Source organism: Pongo abelii, chromosome 21, assembly GCF_028885655.2.
Source record: "Pongo abelii isolate AG06213 chromosome 21, NHGRI_mPonAbe1-v2.0_pri, whole genome shotgun sequence".
NCBI lineage: Eukaryota > Metazoa > Chordata > Mammalia > Primates > Hominidae > Pongo > Pongo abelii.
The window spans coordinates 12,390,142-12,410,198 of NC_072006.2; the positions used below are offsets into that span (position 1 = coordinate 12,390,142).

At 49.0% G+C, this 20,057-nt stretch overlaps 1 protein-coding gene and 1 long non-coding RNA gene across 14 annotated transcripts in view; one reads left to right on the forward strand and one right to left on the reverse strand.

The window, feature by feature from the left end:
• Window positions 1–271: 271 nt before the first annotated feature.
• LOC129052074 (uncharacterized) lies at window positions 272–5,581 on the reverse strand. 2 transcript variants are annotated; one of them, XR_008516814.2, is made up of 5 exons: window positions 5,372–5,581; window positions 3,492–3,648; window positions 2,858–2,983; window positions 2,152–2,540; window positions 272–832 (listed from the first exon to the last, which is right to left on the reverse strand). It is a non-coding gene; the product is annotated as an uncharacterized LOC129052074 (long non-coding RNA). The 2 variants fall into 2 exon arrangements; XR_008516813.2 differs by having other exon boundaries at window positions 3,492–5,581.
• Window positions 2,500–20,057, forward strand: part of BANF2 (BANF family member 2) — a 36,279-nt gene continuing 18,721 nt past the window's right edge. For 2 of the 12 annotated variants that reach the window (XM_063720591.1, XM_063720594.1), the window contains exons 1-3: window positions 2,586–2,693; window positions 13,451–13,593; window positions 14,872–15,252. In XM_063720591.1, the coding sequence (XP_063576661.1) occupies window positions 15,241–15,252 (12 nt within the window). In that variant the 5' untranslated portion in view covers window positions 2,586–2,693; window positions 13,451–13,593; window positions 14,872–15,240. Of the gene's footprint in view, window positions 2,694–9,533; window positions 9,840–13,295; window positions 13,594–14,871; window positions 15,253–20,057 lie in introns of all 12 variants that reach the window. The other 10 variants (XM_063720592.1, XM_054541605.2, XM_063720590.1 and 7 more) reach the window with 9 other exon arrangements.

Genomic DNA, 20,057 nt, shown 5'->3' on the forward strand with positions numbered 1-20,057 from the left:
CCTTTGGGCCAGGTTGCCAGGCCTCCCCCTGAGCATATCAGCTCACGTGTTTCTTCAAGACATTCCTAATGATACTCCAAAGGCCAACCAGCAGAACACCTCCATCTGCCCTGAGACCTGACACTCACCGGTTCCCAGACATTCTGAATTGTACCAAGCCAATTTATATAGTTCTCCATCTAAATGTGAACTTATAAAGAACAGACACCATTTCTTATTTATAAAGTCTTAGTTTGGGTTCCCCCTGAAGCAGACTCTAAAACAAGGATTTGAGTGGAAGTAGTTTATTCACAATTTGATGCCAGGAAACATAGGTAGGGGAGTGGGAAAGTGAGGCAGGGGATGGGGGCAGCAATGTGGGGTATGTTAGCAAGCCAGTTGCCTCTGTGGGCACTGATATGGTTTGAATATCCATCCCCTCCAAATCTCACGTTGAAAAGTGATTGCAATGTTGGAAGTGGGGCCTGGTGGGCGGTGTTTGGGTCCTGGGGGCAGATCCCTGGTGAATGTCTTGGTGCTGTACTCATGACAGTGAGTTATTGTGACAGCTGGTTGTTTAAAAGTGTGTGGTGCCCGGCCGGGTATGGTGGCTCATGCCTGTAATCCCAGCACTTTGGGAGGCCGGGATGGGCGGATCATCTGAGGTCAGGAGTTTGAGACCAACCTGGCCAAAAAAGTGAAACCCCATCTCTACTAAAAATACAAAAAAAATAGCTGGGAGTGTTGGTGGGTGCCTGTAATCCCAGTTACTTTGGAGGTTGAGGCAGGAGAATTGCTTGAACCCAGGAGGCGGAGGTTGCAGTGAGCCGAGATCACGCCATCGCATTCCAACCTGGGCAACAAGAGTGAAACTCCATCTCAAAAATAAAAAATAATTTAAAAGAAAGGTGTGTGGTACCTCCCTTGCCTTGTTCCCACTCTTGCCGTGTAATACACTAGCTCCCTGTCTGTCCTCAGACATAATTGTCAGCTCCTTAAGGCCTCACTGGAAGCAAAGCAGGTGCTGGCACCATGCTTCCTGAACAGCCTGCAGAACTGTGAGCCAATTAAACCTCTTTTCTTTGGAAATTACCCAGGCTCAGATATTTCTTTATAGCAAGAGAATGGCCTAGCATAGGCACCTACGGGTGGGTCCTGTGGGTCCTCTGGGACATGGTACAGAACATGACTCCAAGTTATTCCACCTGAGCAGGGAGGGAGCTGGGATATTTATCTACCAACTGATAATAGTCATTGAATGAGGACATTCTGGAACTTGCAGCTGCCCGATTGTAGGCAGGGTGGACTCCAGCAGCTGGCGAAAGCCCCCAAGCAAAGATATGCACGTACTGGCAGCTGGGAGTCAGACTACCTTTGTACAATGAAGTTGTAAGGCCAAGAGGCTATGGGCAGGGCACTGACAATGTCAGTTGTGCTTCCCCAAAATGTGGCTCAGTTCTGGCAATGAATAGATCCTCAATAAAGAGTGCTGGTTGAACCCAGAGAGCTCAGCCAGCTTTGGCCCCAAAGCTACAGCTCCTGTTTATTCTCCAGCAACCCCTGAATACTGCCATCAGCTGGCAATACTATTTCAGGATCAAACCTAAGATACCAGCACCCTTACGTGTTCTTAAAGTGTGTAGTCTCAGAGCAAGCAGCCTCAACGTCACGTGGGAACGTGTAAGAAATGTGAATTATTGGGTTCTCCCCCAGACCTACTGAGTCAGAAACTCTGGGAGTGGGGCCCAGGAATCTGTATTTTTAACAAGTCTTCCAGGTCATTCTAATGCAACCTAAAGTTTAAGACCCACTGTTTTGGACTCTAAAATTTAGGGCCACCCAACAGTTTCCAAAGCGAAGCCGTTTGCTCTTGGTTAGAACTCCTCCACCCCCAATCCCAAGCACCAGCGGCAAAAGGGAATGGAACCTCCAGAAACATTTTATATTTTGTCCCCTTTTTTGAGTTTTTGTTTTCTTTTTAGGCTTAGTAAATATACATTGTACCAAGTTATCAATTACAACAACGGAAAGTAGCCCAGGCATATATATATGCTATAGAAGATAACCTAAAAGACACCTGTGTTGAATTTAACCTGAAGGTGGGAGGATTTATATTTCTGCTTGTTTTCCTGAGCTAATATTTAAGTTACTTCTCTTTCCTTGAGTGCTTACCAGGTGGGCAGTAGGGGGAAAGTCACGGGTATACCAGAAGAAGAAAAAGCTGCCCTGGAATTTTAAATCCATCACAGAAGATGTGCAAGGAGCTGGGGGTACCCACGGAAGTCACTTTGTGCAGGAAAACTGTATGAAGGATGGGTTGACCCAGGCCAGGTGAGAATAGGAACCGTGGCAGCAAGTGGCAGCAGGTGGATTCATAAGCAGTCTTCCAGGCTGATGTTTTCTGTACAGCAGACATCCCTCACTCCTTCCCAGCAACCCCAGCTGAGAACAGCACCTAGACAGGCTGATTTCTTCTGGAGAGGCCTGAGGCTCTTGCTCCTGCCCTGCCCTGTGCCCTGATGCCAGCAGCCACTGCAGCCCTTTCTGTGCTCACCCCTGACCTGTGGTGTGACATCACAATGTAGTCCATTCAGGATCTTGAGACTGATTTGCCCCATGGGCCTAAGACATAAGCTGAACCTCTGGCCTGCAGTTCCAGATCCAAGGTGACTGAGACAAACTGCCAACTGCCACTGGCTTATCAGGAGCACCTGGTGAGTAGTCAGAACTTCCCCGAGCAGCATGGAAGGAGATACAGCCAACAGCCGGCTGTCTTAGCACTTTAGGGTCTCATTCTCACACAGGTTTAGATGGGCCAAACAGGTGGATAAGAGTTCACCAGGTAAGCCCCAAACTCTTCCTAGGAAAGCTGACTCACCTGATGCACACACCCCTTCTCAGCCTCTTCCTGCTGTGTCACCATCTGTGGGAGGTGGTACTCTAGTCTCCCCTTAGACTCGGCTTGCCACCTGCACCAGCTCCCTGGGCAAAGGTCACCTGTGTTCTTAATAGACAGAGCAGAGAGGCCAGGCTTTCAGATGGCAAATTCACTAGAGCATCACTTCTAGCCCTAATTGAGGTCAGGGACAGCCATTAGCCAAATGACACACCACATAGCAGGATGAGCAGAGGTAGCTGACACAGCCACCTCCCGTCTAAAATGTGTACGACGGGCCTTCCTTTCTGTAAGAGGCCTTCCTGCTTTGGCTGTTTTTAAATCCACCTCCTGGTGACCTGCTGGTATATCAAGTCGCTTCCTTTCCTTTTGGGACAGTAAGAGAGCTTTAGGATGGTAACGGGAAATGAGTAGATGGATTAGAACACCAGGAAAGTGGGCAAAATCTAAGGTGGGGGGACGGGGACAGAGGCCAAAGCTATCTCTCAAAGACGATGCTGGCTCTTTCCATATGGGCCACCTGCACTCAGTCGAGGGTGGTTTGAGACCCAAGGCCTTCTACAACAAACAGTGGGGACCCGTTCTGGGCCCCAGGAGGCACAGCCACCTTCCCTACCATGGCCCACTCGTGTTTTCCCACAGTCTGTCCACGGTCCATTCACCATCAGTGAGTGCCAACACGTCCACACAGCTGCAGCTGCATCCCTTCTCCCACAAAGGAGTGGCTTCTATAAGTACCCCATGATTTTGAGAAGGCTCCTGGCTCTCCTTGACTGTGTAAGGTAGAAAGGGAGGTGGTTGGGGGTGGATCAGAGAAATATTTTACCCTTAGGCTTTGCCATCCCTCATTAGTTTTATATGTGATGGGCTGAAGCCAACCTCTGCTTCACACACAAGTCCAAGACGCCAATGGTTCACCAAGCATGCTAAGAACATTTTTAGCCCATGTAAGGCCCCACTGGAAAAGGAAAAAAGACAGGAGAGGGGCCAGTGCTAGAGCAACCTGTGGTCCCCGTCCTGCAGCAGGTTTAATTTGGAGAGGAGAAAGGCAGCAAACGCTGAACCTCCCGTGCCAGACCCACCATCTATGTTATTGCTCTTAATTCTTACCTCTGTGAAGCAGGTGTTCTCAGGTTCGTTCTACAGACACAGAAACTGAAGACTGTTCTGTGCTGGTGCCACATCTAAAGAGGGTCATGCATTCACTCCCTATCGACTATCCCCAGCATTAGAGCTCTCTGAAAAGAGAATGGGCTGCTTTGCAAGGCAGCAAGAGTGTGCAGACCACGGCTCTTCAGTCAGCATGGAAGGGAATGGGATTCTTGTGATCAGCTGGGAGCTGGACCAAAAGATCTTTAAAGGCTGTTTCCAAATCCAAGATTGTAGGATTCTGGGTCTTAGTACTTTGCCCACCCTCTGCGATTGAACTCAGGTGGGTCACGCCTTAAGGGCGGCTGCAAACTTTCTGTTAGGCAAGAACTGGGAAGAACCATAGAGATCAGCTACGGGCCCCAGGTAGGAAAGAGGAACCCAGGCTGGTTGCGGGAGTTTTCCAAGGCTCCAGAGCCAATTTGCAGAGTTAACCTGTGTTGACTGAACAAATGGAGGAGCCAGTTCTGAGTGCTGATCAAACGTTCCCATGCCCATCTCTGTCATTCACTTGGTTCTTTCCTATCAAGCTTATGATTCAGCCACCATTTACAGAATGCCTGCTGCATGCCAAGTGTGCTTCCCAGAGATTATTCCACCTACTCCTCCCCAGCTCCACGAGGTGGGTGTCATCGGCCCCGTTTCTCAGATGAGCATGGTTAGGTAACCACCCCAGAGGTTCAGGTACTTGTGGAGATGTCATAAATACTAAATGACGAAGCAGGTCTTTCTAACCCCAAGGAAAACTTATGTCTCCATCTGCCACCTCCCAGCTTGTGCGAGGAAGCAGGGTCTCCTTTCTCAGCTTTTCCCTAAGACAAACTGCCATCGATGTGCCAAGTTCCACAGTGCCTATTTCCAGCCCCTCTTGGACGTTGCCCTGATGGATGCTGAACTCCCTGTGGGCCCGCCTGGTTCGCTGGCCCGGCCCCTCGCTCCGACGGGGCAAGATGGAGCGATGTCTATACATGGACAGATGTTATGCACCAAGGAAGAAAATCTGCTAATCGAAAGCAGCTTCAGCTAATTGTGGCACTCTCCCTTCTGCGTGGTGCCCTGAAATAGTAGCCATGCTCTGTTCTTTTTTCACATCAGGGAGCCCCAATTGGCAACTTAAATGAGGTTGCAAAGAAGTCAGTTACACAGACCTCTGCTGCCAGTTTCCATGGATGAGGCCTTGCTGATGCTCCTTGGATGGGACCCGTGTGCAACTGTTTGTGGACTTGGCTTCTTGCTGTGGATAATTTGGACTCACTGTTGGGCTGGAAAAGCCTCATTTAACCCTGGGGGAAACTGGAACCTTCAGAAATTTAATGGAATACTAAGCCCAAGAACACATGATCTGACCTTGAACTCTGGTTCTGATCTGCTTCTGAGTTATTCTATAGCCATCTGAGCCAACAGAACCGTCACGGGAGTATTCTATGTCTGTGTTGTCTGATATGATAGCCACTAGCCACACAGGGCCACTGGGCACTTGGGATGTGGCCAGTGGGACTGAGGAGCTGCACTTGTTGTTTAAATGGAAGCTTAGATTACATAGCCGTGGGTGGCTAGTGGCTGGTGTGCTAGACGCTGCTGCTCTGGCCCCTGCTGTCTTTTGTGACTTCATCTCTGATCTCATTCCCCTCTCCTGGCTTTCCCTTTCCCTCTGCCTGCACTCCCAGACCTCCTGCACTTTTTGATTTTTGAATTTGCTGTTCTCTCTGCCGGCATCACTTTTTCCTCTGATCATTTTATGGTTTGCCCCTGTTCAACAGGAGGGCCTGGGATCAAGTGTGTGTCTTCAGAAAGACCTTCCCTATTCTATCTAATTGTGTCCCCAGCCCTATTCCAATTGCTCCTTATCTCTCTGAAGTTACATTTGTGTGTTTTCTTGTCTACTGCCCTCTCCCTGGATAAAAATCCCAGTTTCACCAGAGCAGGGATGCGGTCTGCCCTCTCCCACTCCATCTCTGTGCCCGGAACAGCGCCTGAGAGGCAGAAAGTGCTCAGTATGGTGCTCAGAGTGCGTGAACATTCTGCAGGACAGCCCCCTCCTTCAGTGAGGAGGAAAGGCAGTCATGGCCCCAGTAACTTCTGCTGTGTGACAAAATAGCATGAGCATAGTGGCCTAGAACAGCAAAGATTCATATTTCTTCCAATTCTCTGGGTCTGGAATGTGAGCAGGACTCAGTTCCACATTGTATCAGTGAGGGTCACTCAGCTGGGGGCTGGGCTGGACAGGGTGGCCCAAGAAGGCCTCACTCATACAGCTGGGACTTTTGGGCTCTCCAGGAAACATCTCTATGCGGTTTGTCTGGGCTTTCTTACAGCATGGAGGTCTCAGGGCAAGTAGGCTGACTTTTTTTTTTTTTTTTTTTTTTTTTGAGACAGTGTCTTGCTCTGTTGCCCAGGCTGGAGTGAAGTGGTGTGATCTTGGCTCACTGCAACCTCTGCCTCCCAATCCTGGGTTCAAGTCATTCTCCCGCCTCAGCCTCCTGAGTAGCTGGGATTGCAGGTGCCCGCCACAATGCCCAGCTAATTTTTGTGTTTTTAGTAGAGATGGGATTTCACCATGTTAGCCAGGCTGATCTCGAACTCCTGACCTCAGGCCTCTGCCTCGGCCTCACAAAGTGCTGGGATTACAGGTGTGAGCCACCGTACCCAGCTGGCTTCTGAGAGAGGAAGCAGAGGCTGCCAGGCCCAGAACTGGCAGCATCATTTTTATCACCTTCTACCGGGCTAACTAAGCCATAGGGTGAGAGCCCAGATAAAAGGGGAGGGGAAACTGTCCACTTCCTGCTGGGCGGGCAGGATGTTCATACCAGCAGGAAGGGATCTATGGACACGCTACACAGTCACTTCAACAATGCCGTGGTGGTGCTTCTCAACTTTGATCATGCACGTGGGCCATCTGGGGTCTGCTTAAAATGCAGATTTAGTAGGTCTGGAGTGGAGCCTGAGATTCTGCATTCCTAACAAACTCCAACAGACTGCAGGCCCACAGGCTGCACATGGACTAGCAAGGCTGTATTAGAACGCATCCTATCAGGACTGAGCCTGTGCTTAGGTTTGACATTGAAGGGCCCTCAGTTCCACTTCTAGAGTGGACATCACTTCTTTGGGTTAAGCATTACCCACTGTTGCTGAGGTCTACATGATTGGTCCCTTCTTCCCTGGCATCTGGGCTTGTGCCCACATGGGGTAACTGTCCCATCCTACCTCCCAAGCACTTCTCATGCATTGCTTTACCAGCCTTTAAGGCCCCTTCCTTCTTTAACATTTAATTATCATTGTGTCCCTTGTAAAATTGGTGGAATGGGGCTCTTTCAGTTAGGATTAGAAACTAAACTCAAACTAGTGAAAAGGCAGAGGATTGATTGGAGCACGTATGGCTTCAGGACTGGCTGTATCTAGGCCCTCAAATGATGTTGTCAAGAAACTACTGTCACCGTCTCCAGTTCTGCATCGTCAGGATCTCTCTGACAGGATCCCCCACAAGTGGAAGAAGAGAGGAACACTCACTTAGCAACCCCAGCAAGAAGGGGGCACCACTTCTTGCCTAATCTTTCTGGCAAAAGTGCCAGGATTCTCTCTGGCTGGCCCAGCTGAGGTTGCGTGTCCACAATGATGCAGTCACTGTGGCCAGGAGGATGTGTTACCTCACTGGCCAGGCCTGGTCATGTGTGTTGTTACCTCACTGGCCAGGCCTGGTCATGTGTGTTGTTACCTCACTGGCCAGGCCTGGTCATGTGTGTTGTTACCTCACTGGCCAGGCCTGGTCATGTGTGTTGTTACCTCATTGGCCAGGCCTGGTCACGTGTGTGTCCCTGGAGCCAAGTGCGAGACTGGCCCCACCCAAGCCACATTGGATGAAAGCAGGAAGAGGTGATTCTCCATGTAAAATTGGAGAGAAGGGAGAGCAGTTAGGAAGCTAAAAAATTGTCCCAATTGATCATGAGAACATGTGTTGGAGTCCTTGTGTGATGGCTGAGGAAACAGAGGGCAGGAGCCTTATAAATTCCAGAGCGCCCACAGCTAACCAGGCCTCCCAACCCCTAGCACAGACTCAGGGGCTGTCGAATTAAAGATCTTTAGCACCAGAAGAATCTTGAAAATTAGCCAATGCATGTTCCACAGAACACTGGTTCAAGGGAAGCTAACTGATGTTACTTTAAAGGCTGTCTGGTCTAGGAAAGGTAAAAGATAATGGGCTAGGCCAGGTCAGCAGTTCCCTTGCTTTACAGGACTTTTCAAAGCCGTAAATAGGCTGGTGTACATTGTGAATCCCCGAGAATGGGGGGAGGCCTAGGGACTATTGTTTGGAAAATTAGTAACCTAACTCTGTTCCTCCCCATTTTATAGATGAAGCAACTAAGGCCAAGAAGGGAAAGTGATTTGGGCAAGGTTATGCAACTAGTTCATGCTGGGATTACCCCAGATGCTGTGTTGAGACATACTTCATGCTATGCAGAAGCATCTCTTTGTACCTCACGGTAGTCCTGTCCTCCTGGTTGTGTTCTTGCTGTCTGGAGTCTGTGTGTTTTCCTTTCTCCCACATATCCCTGCATAAGGGTTTGTGGGCTTCTATGGCACTGCTCCTGTGAGGGCCCGTGGGCACCCAGAGTGCCCAACCCCTGCCTGGGACATGCCCCTCACTGCTGCATGCCTGAGGGAACTATTGAGAGGTGCAGAAAACCACATGGGTCTGTACTTAGGAAAACACAGCCACCCAACTGGCAAGGTGACGGCATAGATGAGGTTGAAGGGGCTTGAAGTTTGGCCAAATCCGGAGAGTCAGCACAGACAGACACCAAGTGTGCCAGGCTGAAGGGTGAAGGGAAAGGAAGGTTCCTAGAGCCAAGTACACACTTTAAATCCAGGGAGAGATTGTGGGTCAGGACTGGGGTGTGCTGACGTGAGGGCGATTGTTATAGCAACATTACCTTTGAGACCCTCATTCATCTGGGCACTTCATATGAGCTCATTCTAAGCCACTCAGTGACCCGGCTTGGGGATTATCATGACCCATATAGATCAAGAAGAAAAAAGTAGCTGTTGTTTAGTTGGCTGAACTCACAGGTATGAGCTTAACACAAAGGATTCAAGCTCTGGCTCTTCTCCTCGCCAAGTATATGATCTTGGGCATGTTACTAAACTGCCTAAGCCTCCAGTTCCTCATCTGGCAAATGGGGCTCAGATACGTTCCCACATCGTAGCTTTGTTGTGAGGATTAAATAAGATGTCTGTGAATTAGCAAGACACCTAGCCCATCCGTAGTAGGGGATCCTTAAGTGATGGCGGGAATGGAGAGGTAGGAACAGCTCCACCAAGTAAAGGATAAAGCCAAGATCAAACACAGGTCCAGCCAGCTATGGCTCCTTCTGCCTCTTCACTGCCACTAAGAGAGGGATAGCATTCAATGAGCAGATGGCAGTGGCTCAGAGTGCAGATCAGTGCAAAGGGCTTTCTCGTCTTCTCTGCAAAGAAGGAGGGATGACATATGTGTACCTTTGGTCATTTCCAGGTGACTCTATCCAAAGTCCATGAAGGAAAGTAGAGGCTGTGAGCAGGATGGAATATACAGATCCAAACCTCTAGAGCAGAGCCAGGGCCAGGCATGACTTGATCAACATCTAAATGCCACCAACACCCAAGGGCCACACAGATGGAAGAGACCGGGGACCACATCTTGGCATTTTCAGATGGGTTTGCAAGCACTGGAAATCAAAGCTTCACCAGGGATGCTTTAAAGATGAAAATCCCGGCCAGGCCCAGTGGCCCATGCCTGTAATCCCAGTACTTTGGGAGGCTGAGGCAGGCGGATCACAAGGTCAGGAGATTGAGACCATCCTGGCTAACACAGTGAAACCCAGTCTCTACTAAAAAAAAAAAAAAAAAAATACAAAAAATTAACCGGGCATGGTGGCAGGCGCAGTCCCAGCTACTGAGGCTGAGGCAGGAGAATGGCGTGAACCCAGGAGGTGGAGCTTGCAGTGAGCCAAGATTGCACCACTGCACTCTAGCCTGGGGGACAGAGCGAGACTGTGTCTCAAAAAAAAAAAAAAAAAAAGATGAAAATCCCAGTAGGGATTTAAGGGAAGCTGCTGGGAGTAGCGTGTGGCCCCTGAGTAGGAAGATGGAAGTACAGCAGAGGCAAGAATGGCAGTCCCTGTTTGTAGATATTTTTCACAGGGAAGGTCAGAACATGTCCCAGGGAAACCACGTCCGAAGTTCAAGATGAGAACGACCTGATTCTATATATATATATACATGTATATATATATATTTTTTTGAGATAGAGTTTTGCTCTTATTGCCCCGGCTGGAGTGCAATGGCACGATCTCGGCTCACTGCCACATCCACCTCCTGGGTTTCAGTGATTCTCCTGCCTCAGCTTCCCGAGTAGCTGGGATTACAGGCATGCGCCACCACACCCGGCTAATTTTTTTGTATTTAGTAGAGATGAAGTTTCACCATGTTGGTCAGGCTGGTCTCGAACTTCTGACCTCAGATGATCCACCCACCTTGGCCTCCCAAAGTGCTGGGATTACAGGCGTGTGCCACTGTACCCAGCCCCAGCCAAGATTGTTTTCTAAGAATCAAAACTTGACTACAGGCTGGACATGGTGTCTCACGCCTGCAATCCTAGCATTTTGGGAGGCCAAGGCAGGTAGATCACTCGAGGTCAGGTGTTTGAGACCAGCCTGGCCAACATGGTGAAACCCTGTCTCTACTAAAAATACAAAAAAAAAAAAAAAGAATGAGCCAGATGTTGCGTTGCATGCCTATAATCCCAGCTACTCAGGAGGCTGAGGCAGGAGAATCACTTGAACCCAGGATGCGGAGGTTGTGGTGAGCTGAGATCATGCCACTGCACTCCAGCCTGGGCGACAAAGTGATATGTCTCGAAAAAAAACAAAAACAAACAGAAAAAAACCTGAGATCCCTGGTCCACAAAAGCCTGAAATATGATGTCAAATTGTATTTATATGTGCAAGGGGACATTTTTCTTGAAGGAAGGTCCATAGCAGGAGGGGCAAACTGTGGCATGGCTTTGTTTTGTTGGGTCCACATAGCATTATGAATATTTGAATGATTTCCCAACATTTAAAAATTGGGTACTAGTACATAAAAATCTAAATGTTGGGCTTCTCTTGAAAAGACTCACAAGATCCAGTCACATGGGACCCACATTCCAGAAAGGGGTGGCCTCCTTTAGATGGGGTCTGGGACCCCAGTCAGCTACACAGTCCATAGCACTTTTGTGACCTCCCCAGTGGATGTCCAATGTTGGTCCTCTTTTGTCAGCACCCTTGCACTGTTTTCTTCACTGCTTTATTTTTTTAATTTGCCTTGTCCCTCTGGCTTTTACATTTGCAACCCGTGATTTGAACTTTTAATAGATGCTCAAAGGGTGGCTGATTTTAAGAAGATCATTGAAACTGAGATCTTTTTGCCAGCTTAAACTCTTTCCCAACAATCCAGTGTTGAAACTGACCCGTAGTAGAGGCAGGACACCACCCTTCCCAGGCCCAGAAACAGATTCTTTTCCTCCTAAGGAATGCGTGTATGCTGTTTGTCCAAGGGCATGTTTACAAATGGCAAGCTTATCTTCTGATGTTATAAAACACCAAAAGCTATTTAGAAATTACTGAAACTCCTATCTATAGTCTCTGCAAGATACTGCTCAGGTGATAATGCAATCAATGAAAGCAATGACAATCTGGGAAATCCTTTCTTTATAACCTTGAGAATTTGGCTTTGAATGGAGACAAATCAAACAGATAGAACGCTTGCTCAGGCCCCTTTTCTGAAGCCAGAGCCAACAAGCCTAGTGATTTTCTTTTGAAAGGGTCTTAAGTAGGTCTTTGCATTTGGGAAGACCAGGCAAGTCACTTAGAGCCGATTTCTGAACTGAGACTCACAGATGCACATACTCACACCCTCGTATCCGGAGACATGTGGACCTGGAGGGCTGGAGGAACTCAGATGCCTTGGTCCTTAGGAGGATCCAGAACCACCGTGCTGAGGCCTAGCAGGCAAGGGCAGGACACACAAAGTGTGAGAGCAGAGGAATGAAGGAAAATTAAATCTTGGGTGAGGCATTCTGTCCAGCAAAGAATGGGAGGTAAATACATGGCACGTGGGCCTTCGATATCCTATGAGTGGAATGAAGGCAATGCTTAAAACACAGCACCACTGCACAGCTCCCCCTGTACACAAGATGCCCCCTTGTTTTGGGGCAGCCAACTGCTGCATCTCCTGTTTATATGTGCACCCAAGCAGAGGAAGTCAGTCCAAAGCTAGAAGGAGAGAAAATGATTGCCCAGAAGCTCAATGGAAGCCTTGCTTAATACCTCAGTGGTTGAGAACACAGGTATTAGGCTGAGGCCCACTCAGTTTGAGGCCTGGCAATGCCATAGGTCGGTTAATTTATCTTATCTGTGAAATGGGATAATCATAGCAGCTATCTCATCCCAAGGGCAGGTGGGTGGATGAAATGAGATGATCGTGGTGCGGAGCTTAGCACGGTGCCTTGGTAAGCCTGGATAAGCATGAGCTGCTCTCTTAGGTGGGTTTCCCAGTTGCTGACCTGATCATCTAATTGCAGTGCAAGTAGTTGATATGGAAAGGGTTCCTGGTCCCATGGAAAGGGTTCCTGGTCCCATGAGGAAGGGAGTGAGGATGTGAGACCGGGAAGGGAAGGTGGCCTTGAGCAGTTACTACCATGAGCACTGGGGGCTCCCTCCCACTGGGGATGTCTGGATATCACCTAATGTGGGACAGGACCCAGAGCTGTGCCACCTGAGGGGTGTGGGGCTGGATACTTACCCACCTACTCACATCCTGGCCAAGGGCTGCTCCCAGGGTGTCTCGTCCCCAGCCCTCCCACTTGCAGGGCAAAGAGCCATCATGGAAACCGTGAGCCCTGAGGGGACATGGGCAGGGCAGGGAGAGCATCTGCTAAAACTGTCCTTGTTGTTCTGACTCCTGTCCCAGAGAGGGAAGAGCTGGTCTTTGGAACCCCCCAGACCTCAGCCTGTAGCTCATCACTGCCTTTTACTAGATAGGTGGCCCCCTTTGCCTCTTTGGGCCTCCATTTTCACATCTCTTAAAATAGGAACAATTCTCTAATGTTGCAGAATTCGTTTTGAGGACTATGTGTGACAATGGCCATACAGAGGCAGGCACGTAGTAGGCGCTCGGCCGCCGTGAGCCCCCTTACTCGCCAGCTGGATTCGGTTCAATTTCTCCCACTTGCCTGTGATGCTTATTCTGTTTCTAGTCCCAGGGTGAGCCCAGGCCGGCACCAGACCTTCTTTCCGTGTGAGCAGGGACAAGCTGACATCCAGATTAGTGCTTGCCTCCGAGGTGACTTCTGGTGACAGGCTGCTGCAGTGATCTCCCAAGCTGTGTATTATCATCTTGTTTCCCCTTTAGCTTCGAGCCTCATCAGTCTGTGGCTTTCATCAGATTCAGAAAAGGTAGAATAACTGGCCGGCCTAACGGTGGCTGAGCCAGGAGTGCAATCCCAGCAGGAAGAACTTCGGACCCTTGCAGCTCCCGCGGCAGCCCAGGACTGGGTGTGTGGGCAGATCTGGGGGCTTCTGCTGAGTCAGACTGTGTGGGAGTGTTGGGGTGGGGGCGGGGGCGCCGCCAGATGAAATCAGGATGCCCAGTGAAATTTACATTTCAGATAAACAAGAAAAAGCCCCTTCTGTATAAGTACAGTCTGTGAAATACTTGGGCCATACTTATACTAAAAAGTTATGTAGTGTTTATCTGAAATTCAAATTTCACTGGGCATCTGACATTTTTATTACCTAAATCTGACAACCCTACTCTGGTGGGAACGGAGAACAAACCTCCTGGGAGGTCTGGGTTAGAGATGAGCACAGCAATCCTCCTGCAGGCAAAGGCCAGTGTGGAGCCACCGCCTGCCCCCAGATGGCCTCCCCCGGGGCCCCCTCCAGGACCTGTAAAGCCCTCATGAGAGTCACTTTTGCCTGAAGACATTGTTTAACTACACAGTGGAGTCAGTTACAGATTCACTCTCACCACACTTACCCATATAAAGAAAATACGATTCTTTATTCTTAGACACCTCCACACAATGTGGTAAGAACAGAGTAGCTGCAAATTGTGTATGTGTTGGGTGGGGGTTCCCTGGAAGCAGAGCCTGAGACCCAGGTTCTGGTGCCCCTGACCTGGTGAAGGAAGCAGCAGAGGGCAGGGGAGGAGCTGAGAGGTGTGCACCATGGGCACTCAGCTTCTACCTGACCCCCTGGGGGGCTCTGGAGCCGGAATGGTACCAGGGAGTTGGCTCCACCTTGAGACAAGGGGGTTAGGGTTTTGTGCTTCTGCATCCGCAAGCCATTAGTTGCCCTTAGGCAGAGGCCTGGGCCTTGCAACCTCCCAGGTGTCTCCAGGTGTAGCAGTTACCACGGCAGAGGTGACAGTCCAGAGAAAGCCACAATCACGCATTGAGGTTCCCTGCAACACTTGTAGCACCTGGGTGCACCAGCTGGTCAAGGAGACCTGGGCATGGCACCAACGGCACCTACTACGCTCTGTCTCCTTGCAATGGAATAGTCAGATTCTCTCCAGGCCATGTTAGACAGTCCCTGTTGGGAGGTGTGGTCTCCTTAGGGACTGCTCTGCCCTTCCTCCGTCCTTCCTAAAGAGTGATGGCTGCCAGGTGTGTGTGGAGACAGGTGCTGACTGTGTCTTCAAGGCAGTGGGGAGATGGGACTTTGAATACCTGTGGAATCTGCAGGATGATGGCCTGAGCCTGTGGCAGTGTGGCTGCTGGAATCTGCTCCTTGCCGTGGAGGGGTGACCAGCCCCTTTTTGTCTTTTAGGGCTATCTTAGTTTCCACTGCTGCAGCCTGTGGCCTGGACATTTGCCCATGGTTGTGAGGTCCCCATGCATGGGACTTCTTCCTCCTGACTCCAGGCTTCAGTTCACCCATCAGGCCTTAAAGCGTCTTCTGCCCTATCTTGCCCTGAACTTTTTGCTGCAAAAAGCCAAGGGCACTGCCTCAAGCTTATCTTCCCAGCCACTGTTTACTGCTGCTACACTGTTGCCCAAGACCCTTCAGAAGTGACCGTTGTTGTCATCTCCTACCAAGTCCTGGAAGGCAAGCCACCAAGTCCCATGCACCATTCCCACAGCCCGACAACCTTCCTGACTCTACCCACTGGAATCTAAAGAGTCTGCCCACTTCTGGATGTTTGTTCGGGTAGGGAAGTTCAAGCCCCGTGCCGTGCCCATGAACGTTCATCTTTCTTTTCTCTTCCACCTTCCCTGGGAGGGTAGTGCGGATAATGAGGTGAGCCTTCTTCCTCTTTCTAGAATCCATGGGGTGGCGAAGATAGATTCTCCCTTCCTGTCTTCTGGGGAAACTCCTTCTCCCTCCCAAGACAACATTGCTTTCCCCTTCTCTGTGGGGTAATAATGGCAGAGAGAGGTGGGATCAAAATGCTCTACTCATAAGGGGGTGTACATTGGGAGGTTTAGAAATATGTTACAGTTTCCCTATGTTTATAGCAGCATTAGTCACAATGGCCAGATGGTGGAAGCAACCCAGGTTCCCATGATGGATGAATGGAGGAGCAAAATGTGGTGTATACAGTGGAATGTTGTTTAGTCTTAGAAAGAGGAAAAATCCTGGCCAGGCACGGTGGCTCATGCCTGTAATCCTAATATTTTGGGAGATCAAGGAGGGAGGATTGCTTGAGGCCAGGAGTTCAAGACCAGCCTAGGCAACTTAGGGAGACCCCCGATCTCTACAAAAAAATTTAAAAATTAGCTGAGCATGGTGGTGCACATCTGTAGTCCCAGCTATTCGGGAGGCTGAGGTGGGAGGATGGAGGATCACTTGACCCCGGAGTTCAAGGCTGCAGTGAGCTATGATTGCACTCCAGCCTGGTGACGAGCAAGACTCCATTTTAAAAAGAAAGAACGAGAGAGAGAGAGAGAGAGATCCTGTTGCATGGATGCACCTTGAGGACATCAAGCTGAGTAAAATAGGCCAGTCACCAAAAGACAACTCCTGTGTGATTCCACTTCCACGAGGCATCTAGAGTAGTCAGCTTCATAAAGACAAAGTAGAATGGTGTTTGTCAGGGGCTATGAGGAGGAGGAAATGGGGAATTATTTATTGGGTATGAGAATGTTCTGAAGATTGGCACAACAACGTGAATACATTGAACACTACTGCACCGTACACTTACAGAAGACTAAGACAGTCCAGGCGCAGTGGCTTATGGCTGTAATAATCCCAGCACTTTGGAAGGCAGAGGCAGGAGGATTGCTTGAGGCCAGGAGTTTGAGACCAGCCTGGGCAACATAGCAAGACCTCATCTTTACAAAAATATTAAAAAATTACCGTCTGTGGTGGCTCGTGCCTGTAGTCCCAGCTACTCACCAGGCTGAAGCAAGAGGATTGCTTGAACCTGGGAGTTCGAGACTGCAGTGAGCTATAATCAGGCCATTGCACTCCAGCCTGGGTGACAGAGTGAGACTCCATCTCAAAAATAAAAAATAAATAAATAAATAAATAAATAAATAAATAAATAAATAATAAATAAATAAATGTTAAGATGGTAAAAATTTAAGTTGTGTATTTTACCACAATTAAGAATAAAAAGTGGTCTGGGCACAGTGGCTCATGCCTGTAGTCCCAACACTTTGGGAAGCCGAGGCAGGCAGATCACCTGCGGTCAGGAGTTCGAGACCAGCCTGGCCAACATGGTGAAACCCCGTCTCTACTAAAAATACAAAAATTAGCTGGGCATGGTGACAGGTGCCTATAATCCTAGCTACTTGGGAGGCTTAGGTACAAGAACCCGGGAGGCAGAGATTGTAGTGAGCCAAGATTGTACCACTGCACTCCAGCAGCCTGGGCGACACAGTGAGACTCTGTCAAAAAAAAAAAAAAAAAAAAAAAAAGATAGAAAGAAAGAAAGAAAAAGAAGAATAAAAGGTGAAAAAAAATACATCTATTACAAATGCAGATATCTTATCTATGGAGGGTGAACTAATATGCTTGTCCATTCTTTATATGACTTATTCTATTTCATCAGCTCCTGATCCTTTGCAGATAACAGGACCCCAAAGGGAAAGGAATATTTTCATGAAGGAAAAATGCAACCGAAAATAGTCCTAGCTAGAACCACTATCAGACAAGTATGTCCAGCCTAGATGGAATTTTATAGACAAGGGACAATTCTATTCACAAAGGTTGGGAGACAGTGTCATGGGACAAGACAGGTGGAGGCTGGACAAGCTGGGAGACAAGCTGGCTTCTTCATGGATCCTTGCAGTTTGCCTTGGCTGCAGGCATGGTGATCTTAGCACACATCCATGAAACCTTACTTAGAATTGCCGGGTCCAGAAGTTCTAGGGAATTCAAAAAAATTTTTTTTTTAAATGGGCAATGTGATGCCTCTTTTGTATATTACAGAACATTCCTAGTGGAGCCTGGCTCAGCACCCTGTAAACCCATTAATATTCCTGTGGTGGAGTGTATAAATATTCACACTAACTGGGATAATAAAGACTATAAATAGCCTCATGTCAGTTCAGGCCAGCATTTGCTGCCAAGTAAGTCTCCCCGCCCTGTGCCCCCAAAAAGAATTTCTGGATTTCAGAGCCATTTGGATATGAAAATGGTAGCTTAGGGATTGTGGACCTGTATGAATTTTATACCATCTAGAGACTGTAAATGAACAGAGACAAAACACAGGAAGGAACCAGAAGGATGAAGTCAGTGAATTTAATGCTGATCTTATAAATAAGAAATGGAGGTGACATGCCCAATGTCGCTCTGCTGGTCATTGGTGGAGCTAAGGTCAGACAAGGATCTCCTACCCTCAGCCCAGCTCCTCCAGCAGGAGTTAACAGGAACCTCCAGACCCAGAGTCCATGAAGCTGAACAGCCCTCTCCTTCCTAGTTCCCTGAAAAGGTGAGCCCTGCCTTTGGGAATGCCTCCTTATGTTTAGTACACTGCGTGTGGTGTGCCCTGCTGTGGGCTGGTTCTGTTTTCTCTGGGAGAGGTATCTGCAGAAGACATTGTCCTGAGGGTCCATGCACTTAGCTCAAGGCCTTGCATACAGATGGCACTCAGTGAATGTCTGAGGAACTGTTGAATGTATTTGGTTATTCATCATCTGTAGACCCATCAAGATAAGGATGTATAATCAAAGGGCCATATGTAAGACAGCCAACAAGGAGCAGAGAAAGAAAAGATCTTGTTCCCCATTGCAGAATCGGAGCTAATGGCAAGGAAGGCAAATATTACTTTATTTTTGAACAACAAGCATTAATGGTCATTAGAAAGTGATTTCTTTCATTCCTGTTGCCTAAGCAATGGGCCTGACCCCACCCCAGCCCTCTAGGTGGAACGGGGAGGCCTTTGTGACCAGCACAGTGCTCGGTACACAAAGGGTGTGCCACAAACACTTGTTGGATGAGTGAGTGAGTGAATGAGTATTAGGGGTCATCAGTTAGAACTCTGTTATAAAAGGCACAATCCCAACTTAAACTGAAGTAAGCAAAAATGCCTATTTTATTTTTGCCTGACATAATTGAAAAGTCCAAGGGTAGGTGCCTTCAGGCATGTCTAAATCCAGGCCTGCAAATGATTATTGGGGAATCTGTCTCTTCCCTTCTCTCAGAGCTGCTTTCCTCCACCCTGGCTTCTTTCTCAGGTGAGCTCTCCACAAGTGTGGTGACCGTGACCACAGCAGGCTCAGGTCCCACCTGCTGAGCAGCGCTCCCAGAAAGTGACTCATGTGGCCCAAGAAGGTGAGGGGTGGTCACTTGCCTGCCCCGGGATACTGTGGTGAGCGTGGTACACCCTGAAAAGTAGTTCCTGAGTGGACTGTACAAAATGGAGCCCTGTGTAAGCTCCTAAGGCCATGAGCTTCCATCCAAAATGAAGGCATTTCTCCCTCCAGTGTATGAGTGCAGCCTGACAGGGTCTCCTCAGACCCTTAACAGCCTAGGTGGGAGAGGGCTCCTCAGAGTCCGACCTTCAGTGTTATAGGAAGGTCACCCCCCTTCTTTTCTTTTCTTTTTTTTCTTTTTTGAGACAGAGTCTCCCCCAGGCTGGAGTGCAGTGGTACGACCACGGCTCACTGCAGCCTCGACCTCCCCAGGCCCAAGCAATTCTCCCACCTCAGCCGCCCAAGTAGCTGGGACCACAGGTGTGTGCCACCATGCCTGGCTAAATTTTGTAATTTTTGTAAAGACAAGGTTGTGGTATGTTGCCCAGGCTCACCTGTCTTTCCTTTCCATTTTTTTTTAAAGAAAGAGACAGGTCAGGTGCAGTGGTTCACACCTGTAATCCCAGCACTTTGGGAGGCCGAGGAGGGTGGATCACTTGAGCTTAGGAGGTCAAGACCAGCCTGGGCAACATGGTGAAACTCCATCTCTACCAAAAATTAGCCAGGTGGTGTGGCATGCATCTGTGTTCCCAGCTACTCGGAAGGCTGAGGCAGGAGAATCTCTTGAGCCCAGGAGGTGGAGGTTGCAGTGAGCCAAGATTGTGCCACTGCACTTCAGCTTGAGCAACAGAGCAAGACCCCATCTCAAAAAAAAAAAAAAAGAAAGAAAAAAGAAAAAGAAAAGAGAGGCGGGGCCTCACTCTGCTGCCCAGGCTGGTCTTGAACTCCTGGGCTCAAGTGATCATCCTCCTGCCTTGGCCTCCCAAATTGTTGGGATTACAGGAGTGAGTGACAGCACCAGGCCAGCCACCCTCATTTTCATTCTTTATGAAACACTGGTCATTTGAAGGGAGAAACTGCAGCTCTGGGGAGTGTGGGTAGAGGTACAGGGAGCCAGGATGCAGCATTGGCAGTATTCCCTCAGATTCTGAGGGGTGAGCGTCCGGGCTCCCTCGGGCTCGACTCTATCAGTACAGAGGTCCCATCATCCTCTCACTGTAGACCGAAGGTACAGCAGGCCTCCAAGGAACAACCCTGGGGTCATTCTCACCCTCATGCTCTCCCTGCTGCTTGGTGCTACAGACTGGAGTGTTC